Source organism: Ailuropoda melanoleuca, chromosome 8 (genome assembly GCF_002007445.2).
Source record: "Ailuropoda melanoleuca isolate Jingjing chromosome 8, ASM200744v2, whole genome shotgun sequence".
Taxonomy (NCBI): Eukaryota; Metazoa; Chordata; class Mammalia; order Carnivora; family Ursidae; genus Ailuropoda; species Ailuropoda melanoleuca.
Genome location: NC_048225.1, coordinates 57979461 through 57992449, shown reverse-complemented (window position 1 = coordinate 57992449; position 12989 = coordinate 57979461). Strand labels below are relative to the sequence as shown.

Sequence of the window (12989 nt, the reverse complement as noted above, 5' to 3'; positions counted from 1 at the left end):
ATTTTGAAGTTCAAACCCTATCATCAGGATCTGGTCTATGTCCTCCAAATTCTATTTATTCCCTCTATATTGACTTTACTCTCAGTCTATGAAGGAAACATGAATCTCCTGATATAAACTCCAGAAGAAAAGAAAACTTCTCTTCCCAGTTAAAAAACAACAACAACAACAACAACAACAAACAACCAGAAAACAAAACCCAAAAAACTCTTATGCCTGCATGTCCTTGCTCTGCATTGGATCAGGTGCCCATATTAAAGCACCCATGTTTTGGAGCTGGAAGGAAATGAAATAATGTTGGAGGCAAGTTTCTATATCTTACTGGAATTAACTTAATATTAATCTGAAGTAAATCATGATAGGGTAAGATGCATACTGTAATCACTAGAACAACCACTGGGGGAAAACAAACTAAAAAACAAAAAACGACAAAAAACCCCACAGAAATAGTAAAACTTAATATTTTATACTAGAAATATTTGTTTAACTCAAACAAAGCTAGTTAAGGAGAAAGGACAATGAAAACTACAAGCAACATATGGAAAAAAATAGCAATATGATATATGTAAATACAGCTGTATCAACATTAGCACTAAATGTTGCTGTCCTAACACCCCCATTAAAAGGTTATAATTGTTGGACTGGATAAAAAGCAAGATTCAACTATTGCTATCTACAAGAGACATATTTTGGATCCAAAGACACAAACATGGCAAAAGTAAAAAGTTAGAAAAATATATACCATCCAAGCAACAATCATAAAATAGCTCATGTATATATTATATTACACAAAATAGACTTTAAGACAATAAATATTATGAGATAATGAGAGGGAAATTTCAGAATGATAAAAGGTTCAGTACATCAAGAAGGGCTATAACAATTACAAATGTAAATGTACCCAACAGCAGAGCTTCAAAATACACAAAGAAAGATTGAAAGGATTAAAAAGAAAAATAGACAATTCAGTAGTAGATTTTGATAGCTCACTCTACATAATTGATAGAATAGCCTGTATGAAAACCATCAAAGATACAGAAGACATAGATGATACTATTAACCAACTTGACCTAATAGACATCTATAGATTATTTTATCTAATACATGCAAAAAACACATTCTTCTCAAATTCACATAGAAAAAAATTCTGGACATACAATATTTTAGTCCATAAAACAAGTATCAATACATTTAAAGAGTGAAATAATAAAATATGTGTTTTATGATTACAAAGAAATTATATTTGAAATCCACACCAGAAGAAAAAGTAAGAAATCAAGTATTGTTAAATTAAACTGCACACTTTCTAGGTATTTACCCAAAGAATACAAAAATACTAATTCAAAGGGATAAATGCACCCCAATATTTCCAGCAGCATTATCTATAATGGGCAAATTATGGAAACGGCACAAGTGTCCATTAACTGATGACTGATATTATATATATAATATATATATATACACATGTGTATATATTATAATATATAATAATTTATGTATATCTTTATATATATAAAGATGTGGCATATATATGTGTGTGGGGTATAGATAGATAGATAGGGATCTATACACCATGGACTATTACTCAGCCATAAAAAAAGAATGAAATCTTGACATTTGCAACAACATGGATAGAGGTAGAAACTATTATGCTAAGTGAGATAAGTCAGTCAGAGAAAGACAAATACCATAGGATTTCACTCATATGTAGAAAATTTAAGAAACACAACAAATGAGCAAAGGGAAAAGAAAGAGAGAGAGAGAGAGAGACAAACCGAGAAACAGACACTTAACTATAGAGAACAAACTGATGGTTACCAAGGGGAGGTGGGTGGGGGAATGGGTTACATAGGTGATGGGGACTAAGGAGTGTACTTGCTGTAATGAGCATAGGGTGTTGTATGGAAGTGCTGAATCACTATATTGTACACCTGACACCGATATTACAGTGTATGTTAATACAATAAATAGATAGATGTTAGATGATAGATGATAGATGATAGATAGATAGATGATAGATAGATAGATAGATAGATAGATAGATAGATAGCACACTTTCAAATATCCCAAGGGTTAACAAAAAAATTCACAAAGGAAATTAGAAAATAAGTAGAACTAAATGAAAATAACAACTAAACAATCAAAATATATGGAATGGTATGTTGGCTAATGGAACATAATTAAATAAATAAATAATAAATAAATAATATATGGAATATACATAAATCATTGCATTTATATCATTAAATTCTATACCAGAAAGGATGGTCTCAAATAAGTAATCAAAGTTTTCACTTTAAGACACTAGAAAAGGAATGGCAAACTAAACCCAATACACACACACACTCATGTTCATGCATGTGTATACACACACTTGTGTTCATGAGTGTACACACTCATGTTCATGTGTGTACACACTCGTGTTCATGTGTGTACACACACTTGTGTTCATGTGTGTACACACTCATGTTCATGTGTGTACACATACTTGTGTTCATGTGTGTACACACACACGTTCATGCATGCATATACACATACACACACAAAGGAAACAATAAAGACAAGACCAGACACAAATGACATAGAAATGTTCAAACAGGCAGGCAGTCTGGGTGGTTTAGTTGGTTAAGTGGCAGCCTTCAGCTCATGTGGTGATCTCAGGGTTCTGAGATGGAGTCCCTGTTGGTCTCCCTGCTCAGTGGGGCATCTGTTTCTCCCTCTTCCTCTGCCCCTCACCCCCACTCATGCTCTCTCTCCCTCTCAAATAAATAAAATCTTTAAGGAAATTTAAAAAAAAAAAGGTTAAAAAAGTCAATGAAATAATGAAGTTTGTTCTTGAAGAAAATCACAAAAATTGACCAAAGACAACTAAACTGTCCAAGAAAAAAAGAGAAAAAACACACCACCAAAATCAGAAATAAAAAAGGGGACATTACTGTGTGTGCTGCAGAAACCAGAGAGATTATAAGGGATTATTATGACTACCTTTATATCTACAAATCAGGCAACTTTAGAGTGGACAAATCCCTACAAAGACATTTATCATCAAAATCTGACTTAAGAATGGTAAGTAAACCTAATACATATTTTTAAATATTATTTTTAGCCATTTGAAAAAGAAAAGCCCAGAATGGGAGGGCTTCACTGGTGAATTCTATTGAATATTTAAAGAATAAATAATACTAGTCCTTCACAATTTGTTTTTTGTTTATTTGTTTTTCGGGAAACAGAAAAAGAGGGAGAAAAATCTTTATTCTATGAGGGAAAAGAAGTCTTAGAATGTGACGTTCCTTTGTCTGTGACCAGGCTGAATCATGAAGAGGTACCCAAGAAGTCCTTAGCACTGGATCACTGATCACAGAGGCCTCTAGACTATCCCTGGATACAGTGCAAATCCCACTGTCAGATTTCTGCACTTCACTTGATAGATAAGTATGAGATTGTCCCTGGTTATTTATTCCTATAACCTCTGACACAGATACAGGAAAGGGGATATTGCAAGGCCAAAGGAATCTTTGTGTCACCACCAGAAAGAGCAAAGCAACATGGAACAGAAGGAAACTCTGTCTTAATTTTTCTCAAATCTCAGATGCTGAGGCTTCTTCCTGAGTCTTACCTGCAGCATGTCTATTGCCGACCCCTGCAGCCGATGCTCCAGTTCTGAGACCAGGTCTCTCACCAGCTAGCTTTGCTGGACAAGTTCATCCTCCGTCGCAGCCAGGGTGTTGAGAAAAGCTTTCTCCTCACTCTCCACCTTTTGCACCATCCTCACCTCCTCACACTCCATGATAGTCTTCAGTCTTTTAAACTGTGCCTGGACACACCTTTTCTCATTTTGCATTTGTTCCTTCAGGAATGAGAAAGAGAGAGAGGTGCTCTGTCTATCAGGCAGAGACTGGGAGCCAGAAAGAGAACTATTGTCTTTGGAAAGTTCTCACTGGGAAATGAGAGAGAAGCAAAGGAGCCATTCTTGGGGAAGGTGACTTTTCCTATTATTTTTTCTTCATCACATTCCAAAATAATGGCCTCAAGTTTGCATTATTGAGACCAACCCTGAGCCCAAATAGGATCCTTGGGTATGGCTTTGCTTTCACAAGCTGTCCAGGACAACCAAGTCTCCTTGCTTTACTCCTGACCCCCTTCCCCAGACCCGTGGCTGAAAGTTGAACAATGCAGACAGAACCATGAGTCATTGCTGTCTTCCCCCAGGAGGGTCAAAGATGCACAATCACAAGAGGAATGTAACCCAGGATTCACTAACCATCCTCTATGTGAATACCTCCCTCTAAACGTCTGTGTTCATTTATAACATGTCCACTTTTCAGCCTCCACCTTTATCAGGGAAAGGATAAAGAAGAGGACTAACTAAATGACTTCTGGACATATCGACTATCAGGGAACAAAAAGGAGGAGAGATCCTTGTGACTAACACTCAAGGTCCTGTCGGCATTTTTTTCTAACTCCCTTTGAAAGTATCTCCTCCTACCTTCCAGGAAGTTCTCTCCTCTCTGAGGGTAGCTTCCAACATCCCCACTTCCTGCTGCTCCTCCCTCAGCTTCTGCAGAGCTGTCTGGAGCTTTTCCTATGAGAGAAGAGTCACAACAGAGTCAAGCTGTCAGATTTCTCAGCATTGGCATAGAGGATAAATGGAGAAAACATCGGGTCAATCTCCAAAGAGACTAGAGTTTACAGAATCAGTGAGAACAGCAATTGGAATCTATGACTTGAAACTTGACATGGTGAACTTGTTCTTTAAGACCCAGGTGATGAGCACTGGGTGTTATACGCAACTAATGATGTGCTGTACGTTGGCTAACTAAAAGTGTTAATAAAATAATATCTTTTCAGCATCTACAGAGATAATCACTTTTTTATATATAAATGTATCAATTATATTAACAAAATTGCATTCTATTCAGAAAATTATATTAAGAGATTGCCCAGTATTTAACTATACTTGCATTTTAAAAAATAAACCAAAAATTAAAAAGAAAAAGAAGACCCAGGTGATAGATGCCACCATCCCTTCATCAAAAAGAGGACTGATTCTCTTTGTAATATTAGAACAAACTAAACTCTGCAGCAAGAAAAGAACTTACATCTCCATCTATCCTCCTGTTCAATGGGGTGATGACGGCCTCTCTTGGGCACTAAATCTCCACCCGTCTAGCACAAGGTACAAAAGTATCCACTTTTGACTAAATCTGTACTGTAAGTTTATCTTTTTGTAATTTAAGGGAATGCACAAAATTTCCCTCAGGCAAAAATTTTTTTTAAAAAATTCTTCAGGCCTTGGAAGGTGAGAATAGGAAGAAAAGACATCACGGGCCTCAGGTCTATGATGACAAGGTAACTAAAGTTGAATGCAAAGTGAAGATTTCTCATTAAGTTCTATTTTCTGCCCTGTATTCCCTCCATCCTGGTCTCTCACCTGGTACTCCTGGACAACCTCCTCCATGGGGACCGTTTCATGACCACGGTGCTCCTGAGACCGCTCGCAAACCCAGCAAATGACCTTCCCATCCTTCTTACAGAAGAGCAAGAGCTTCTCTTCATGGCGCTCACAGAGATTTCTCTTCCGCCCCTCCTCAGAGGTCACCTTGACCTCTCGGAACCTCTCCACTATGTTGGCCACATGCCGGTTAGGCCGCAGTTCCCCAGAGCAGTAAGCGATTCGGCACACAGGGCAACTGCTGTTCTTCCCTCCTTGGCTTGTCATGTACTCCTTGTTCTCTGCAGTGATGCAGGCTTTGCAGAAGCTGTGGCCACAGTCCAGGCTCAGTGGTTCCTTCAGGAGGTCCAGGCAGATGGGGCAGGTCACCTCCTCCTCTATGTTTGTCAGGAGTTTAGAAGCCATAGCAGCTGCTCCCTTGCTCCCGTCTGTCCTTATCTCAGTGGCTCCTCTTGCTCACAGATCCCTGCATGATTGGGAAGGTTAAAACGGGGCAGAGTTGGAAAGGTAAGAAAGGTTTTAGAAGCACAAAGGGTAAGGACACACCCGGGCTCCTGGGATGACCACTGAGAGAGCCACTGTGGGTGCACACCCTGGGAGGTTGCATACAAAAATGAGACTGTGTGTCCTGGCAGGGTTAGTGAAGAGAGCAGACGGCCATTTCTCTGCTCTCAGCCGGAGGTTTGGGCGCAGCCATTTTTGCTCTGACCCTCTGAAGAGGTGCAGAAAGTTGGCAGAGAACAAAAGCTCAAAAAACTGGTTTCCAATGAGCCCATTCCCCCGCCCCCGCCCGGCAACAGGAGACAGGGCAACTCCACCCAAGCACGGTCACCTGAGAAACAGCGCTGCAGGCCCCTCCCCCAGAAGACAGGTTGGAAGAACAAGAGCAGGACAACCCTGTGGTCCCCATAAGACTGTAAAATCCCAAAACCAGGGGAAATAGTACATTGAGTCCCAGGCATTGCTTCACAGCTTGTTTATTTTTCAGATACAACTCTCTTTTTCTTGTTATTCTTTTTCTTATGGTTCTTCTCTGTTTTTTCTTTTTACCTTTTTCTCATTTCAACTAGATGTTTAATATATCAACTTATATTTCATAGTAGCTTTTTAACTTGTACTGTTTCACACCTATATTTTTTTATAGATATATGCTTCATTGTAGTCCTTTTTCCCTATTCAATATTACTTTTTTTATATATACAAGTTTTACTTTCCCTGTAATTTTGGGAAGTAGTGTCCTCTAACAAACATACCAAAATACACCCAGGAACAACTGAAACACACTACTTTGTCCACACCCCACTTGTTTTTTAATTTTTAATTTTTTAATTTTTTAATTTTATCAATTTTATTCTTGTGTTTCATTTTGGCTTTGTTTTTTTGGTGGTGGCTTCCACATGCTCTGGATTTTCCTAGGGTGCATCTTGCTTGGGTCATGGTTGATATTTTGGACTCTGTACATTCTGTCAACCATCCCTCAACAGAATGACTAGGAGGAGGAACTCCCAACAAAGAAAGAACCAGAGACAATGTCTTCTGCCACATAACTAATGGATATGGATATAAGCAAGATGTCAGACATAGACTTCAGGGTAGCAATTATGAAGTCGATATCTAGGCTTGAGAAAACGATTAGCAACAATATAGAATCTCTAAGGGCAGAAATGAGATCTAATCAGGCTGAACTTAAAATGCTATGAATGAGATGCAGTCTAAACTGGATACTCTAACAGCCAGGGTAAATGAGGCAGAAGAACGAATTAGTGATCTAGAAGATAAGCTGGGGCTTATCTTCTAAGGATAGGAAGGAAGCCTAGGGGGATAGGGATAGGAAGCTGGAAGCCTATGAGAACAGACTTAGAGAGATCAATGACGCCATGAAATGTTCCAATGTCAGAATTATTAGGATCCCTGAGAGGGTGAAGAGAGAGAGGACTAGAAGGTATATTTGAGCAAATAATAGCTGAGAACTTCCCTAATATGGGGGAGGAAACAAGCATTCATGTCCAAGAGGCAGAGAGAACCCTTCCCAAGATAATAAAAATAGACCAACACCCAAGCATATGATAGTGAAACTTGCAAATCTTAGAGCCAGGGAAGCTATCCTGAGAGCAGCTGGGGGAAGAAATTTTGTACGTGTGAAAGGAGGAACATCAGAATAATGTCATACCTGTCCACAGAAACCTGGCAAGCCAGAAAGGGCTAGCAAGACATATTCAGGGTAGCAAATGAGAAGAACATGCAGCCAAGAATACGTTATCCAGGAAGGTTGTCATTCAGAATGGACAGAGAGACAAACATCTTCCAGGACCAGCAGAAAATAAAAGAATATGTGACCACCAAGCCAACCCTACAAGAAATATTAAGGGGGATTCTATAAAAGAAGAAAGACTCCAAGAGTAATATAGACCAGAAATTCACAGAGACAATCTATAGAAACAAGGACTTCACAGGCAACATGATGGCACTAAACTCATATCTTTCAATAATCACTCTCAACGTGAATGGCATAAATGCTCCCATGAAATGGCACAGGGCTTCAGACAGACTGGATAAAAAGACAGGACCCATCCATATGTGGTCTACAGGAGATTCATTTTAAACCTAAAGACATCTCCAGATTGAAAGTGAGGGGATGGAGAACAATTTATCATGCCAATGGACCTCAAAAGAAAGCTGCAGTAGCAATTCTCATGTCAGACAAATTAGATTTTAAACCAAAGGCTGTAGTAAGAGATGTAGAGGGACACTATCTCATACTTAAAGGGTTTATCCAACAAGAAAATATAACAATTGTAAATATCTATGCCCCCAACTTGGGAGCAGCCAACTACATAAACCAACTATTAGTCAAAATAAAGAATCATATCGATAATAATACTTTAATAGTAGGAGACCTCAACACTCAATTCTCAGTAATCGACAGATCATCTAAGTAGATCAACTAAGAAACGAGCTTTGAATGACACATTGGACCAGACAGACTTTGTAGATATTTACAGAACATTCCACCCAAAACAACAGAATACTCATTCTTCTCGAGCGCACACAGAAGTTTCTCCAGAATAGACCACTTACTGGGTCACACATCCGGTCTCAAACTGATACCAAAAGATTGAGATTATTCCCTGCATGTTATCAGACTACAGTGCTTTGAAACTGGAACTCGATCACAGTAAAAAATTTGGAAGGAATTCAAACACTCGGAAGCCAAAGAGCATCCTGCTAAAGAATGATTGGGTCAACCAGGAAATTAAAGAAGAATTTGAACAATTCATAGAAACTAATGAGAATGAAAACAGATCAGTCCAAAACTTATGGAATACTGCAAAGGCGGTCCTAAGGGGGAAATACATAACCATCCAAGCCTCTCTCAAAAAATTGGAGAAATCCCAAATGCACAAGTTAATCTTACACCTAAAGAAGCTGAAGAGAGAACAGCAAATAAAGCCTAGAACAAGCAGGAGAAGAGAAATAATAAAGATTAGAGCAGAGATCAATGAAATAGAAACCAGAAAAACAGTAGAGTAGATCAACAAAACTAGAAGCTTGTTCTTTGAAAGAATTGATAAAATCGATAAACCACTGGCCAAACTTCTCCAAAAGAAAAGAGAAAGGACCCAAATTAATAAAATCATTAATGAAAAGGGAGAGATCACAACTAACATCAAAGAAATAGAAACAATTATTAGAAATTATTACCAGCAACTATAGGCCAACAAATTAAGCAACCTGGATGAAATGGATGCCTTCCTGGAAACTTATAAACTGCCAAGGCTGAAACAGGAAGAAATAGACAATCTGAATAGACCAGTAACCAGTAATGAAATTGAAACAATAATCAAAAACCTCCCAAAAAAACAAAAGTCCAGGGCCAGATGGCTTCCCAGGAGAATTCTACCAAGCATTTAAAGAAGAAATAATACCTTTTCTACCGAAGCTGTTTCAAAAAATAGAAACAAAAGGAAAATTTCCAAACTCATTCTATGAGGCCACCATTACCCTGATCCCAAAACCAGGCAAAGACCCATCATAACGGAGAATTACAGACCAATATCCCTGATGAGCATGGATGCCAAAATATTCAACAAGATCTTAGCCATTAGGATCTAACAGTACATTAAAAGGATTACTCACCAAGACCAGGTAGGATTTATTCCTGGGATGCAAGGTTGGTTCAACATTTGCAAATCAATCAACATGATAGAGCCCATTAATAAAAGAAAAGAATCATATGATTCTCTCAGTTGATGCAGAAAAAGCATTTGACAACATACAGCATTCTTTCCTGATTAAAACTCTTCAAAGTGTAGGGACAGAGGGAACATACCTCAGGATCATAAAAATCTTCTATGAAAAGCCCACAGCAAATATCATTATCAACAGGAAAAAGCTTAGAGCTTTTCCTTTAAAGTCAGGAACACGACAAGGATGCCCACTCTCACCATTATTTTTCAACACAGTACTAGAAGTCCTAGCCTCAGCAATCAGACAACAAAAAGAAATAAAAACCATTCAAATTGGCAAAGAAGTCTAACTCTCTCTTTGCAGATGACATGATACTTTATGTGGTAAACCCAAAAGACTATACCCCCAAATTGCTAGAACTCATACAGCAATTCAGCAATGTGGCAGGATAAAAAATCAATGCACAGAACACAGTTCCTTTTCTATACACTAACAATGCAACTGTAGAAAGAGAAATTAAGGAATCGATTCCATTTACAATAGCACCGAAAAACAATTCCTAGGAATAAACCTAACCAAAGAGGTAAAGGATCTATACTCTAGAAACTACAGAACACTTATGAAAGAAATTGAAGAAGACACAAAAAGATGGAAAAACATTCCATGCCCATGAATTGGAAGAATAAACACTATTAAAATGTCTATCCTGCCCAGAGCAATCTACACTTTCAATGCCATCCCTAATAAAATACCATTAGCATTTTTCAAAGAGCTAGAACAAATAATTCTAAAATTTGTATGGAACCAGAAAAGACCCGAATCACCAAGGGAATGTTGAAAAAGAAAAACAAAGCTGGGGCATCACATTGCCTGATTTCAAGCTATATTACAATGCTACGATCACTAAGACAGCATGGTATTGGCACAAAAACAGACACATACACCAATGGAATAGAATAGGGAACCTAGAAATGGACCCTCAACTCTAAGGTCAACTAATCTTTGAAAAATCAGGGAAAACTATCCAATGAGAAAAGACAGTCCCTTCAATAAGTGGTGCTGGGAAAATTAGATAGCTACGTACAGAAGAATGAAACTGGACCATTCTCTTACACCATACACAAAGTTAAACTCAAAATGGTTCTGAAAGACCTCAATGTGAGACAGGAATCCATCAAAATCCTACAGGAAAACATAGGCAGTAACCTCTTTGACATTGGCCACAGCAATTTCTTTCAAGACATGCCTCCAAAGGCAAGTGACACAGAAGCAAAAATGAACTATTAGGACTTCATCAAGATAAAAAGCTTCTGCACAGCAAAGGAAACAGTCAAGAAAACTAAGAAGCAACCCACAGAATGGGAGAAGATATTTGCAAATGACATATCAGATAAAGGGCTGATATCCAAGCTCTATAAAGAATTTCTCAAACTCAACACCCAAAAAATGAATAATTAGTCAAAAAATGGGCAGAAGACACGAACAGACAATTCTCCAAAAAAGACATACATATGGCTAACAGACACATGAAAAATGTTCAACATCATTAGCCATCAGGGAAACTCAAATCAAAACCACATTGAGATAGCACCTGACATGAGTTAGAATTGCAAAAATTAGGGGCGCCTGGGTGGCACAGCGGTTAAGCGTCTGCCTTCGGCTCAGGGCGTGATCCTGGCGTTATGGGATCGAGGCCCCACGTCAGGCTCCTCTACTATGAGCCTGCTTCTTCCTCTCCCACTCCCTGCTTGTGTTCCCTCTCTCGCTGGCTGTCTCTGTCTCTGTCAAATAAACAAATAAAATCTTTAAAAAAAAAAAAAAAAAGAATTGCAAAAATTAACAAGGCAGGAAACAACAAATGTTGGCAAGGATATGGAGAAAGGGAAACCCTCTTATACCAGCAAGCTGGTACAGCCACTTTGGAAAACAGTCTGGAGGTTCCTCAAGACATAAAAAATAGAGCTACCCTATGACCCAGTGATTGCACTACTAGGTATTTACCCCAAAGATACAGATGTAGTGAAAAGAAGGAGCACATGCACCCCAATATTCATAGCAGCATTGTCCACAACAGCCAAACTGTGGAATGGGCTGAGATGCCCTTCAACAAATGAATGGATAAAGAAGATGTGGTCCATATATACAATGGAATATTCCTCAGCCATCAGAAAGGATGAATACCACCATTTGCATCGACATGGATGGAACTGGAGGGAATTTGCTAAGTGAAATAAGTCAAGCGAGAAAGATAATTATCATATGGTTTCATGCATATGTGGATCATAAGGAATAGCACAGAGGACTACAGGGGAAGGAAGGGAAAACTGAAAGGGGAGAAATCAGAGAGGACGATGAACCATGAGAGAGTATGGACTCTGGGAAACAATCTGAAGGTTTCAGAAGGGAAGGGGGTGGAGGGGATGGAGTAGCCGGGTGATGGCAATTAAGGAGGGCACATGTGGTGATGAGCACTGGGTATTATATGCAACTGATGAATCACTGAACACTACATCAAAAACTAATGATGTGCTATACAGTGGCTAAATGAACATAAGAAGAAATAATAAAATAAAATAAAATAATAAAATAAAATAAAAGGTAGAAAAGATACCACATTTGGAAAGTTTTCCCCTTGCTCCTGATCTCTCAGGTGGCCTCTGTTTCTGGGTGGCAGATATGGCCCTGGGAGAGGGATGAGTAAGGTTAGTGAATTGGGCATGCCAGCTGTCACCCTATCAAGCTTCTAGGCACAGACAGACCAAGGTGATGAGAATTCACCTCGAGTCATGCAGAAATGCTACATTGTTACAGGGTGGGCATTAAAATGTTAGGATGCAAAGATCCCTCTGCCTTTGCTCTTGCTGTGGAGAGAAGGACCTTTCTACCTCTGAAAAATAGAGGGTTCTGGCTTGTCCTTAGCAGGGTGCAATTTTATAGAATGGGAAGGAGAATCTCCGGGTTAGATTCAGCCGGTATAAATAATGGTCCCTCCATGAAAGAACAAAGCCTTTCAAGCCTTTAAACCTCCCTTCTTTGAGGACTGCCCCCCCACAACCTCCCAGGCCCACCCCCATCCCCATCCCCCACCCTGCACTCTCAGCAGGAAACTTGCAACCTGGGCATTGTCCTCCCTCCCCCCTTCAAGGCAGCTGCCTGAACACACATTAAACTCACTCTAACATTCAGTTCTTCTCCCCACTTCTGCCCTCTGCAAACCACTCCGCACACCTTCAGACACCAAGTGAGAAGTCATGCCTCCTTGGAGAAGAGCGGAGGCAGGCCACAGGGAAATGTGGTCAGGATTCTGTCAGCAAACCAGGGGAATGTGGTCAGGATTCTGTCCGCAAAC

The 12989-nt window shown here is 39.1% G+C and overlaps 1 protein-coding gene across 1 annotated transcript in view; it reads right to left on the bottom strand.

Moving 5' to 3' along the window:
* The window catches only part of LOC100469189 (E3 ubiquitin-protein ligase TRIM22), a 34220-nt gene extending 21898 nt beyond the window's left edge, over positions 1-12322 (bottom strand). Inside the window, 4 exon segments of the mRNA XM_034667615.1 lie at positions 3617-3847; positions 4487-4582; positions 5432-5918; positions 12252-12322. Of these exon segments, the coding sequence (XP_034523506.1) occupies positions 3617-3847; positions 4487-4582; positions 5432-5857 (753 nt within the window). The 5' untranslated portion in view covers positions 5858-5918; positions 12252-12322.
* Positions 12323-12989: the final 667 nt, after the last annotated feature.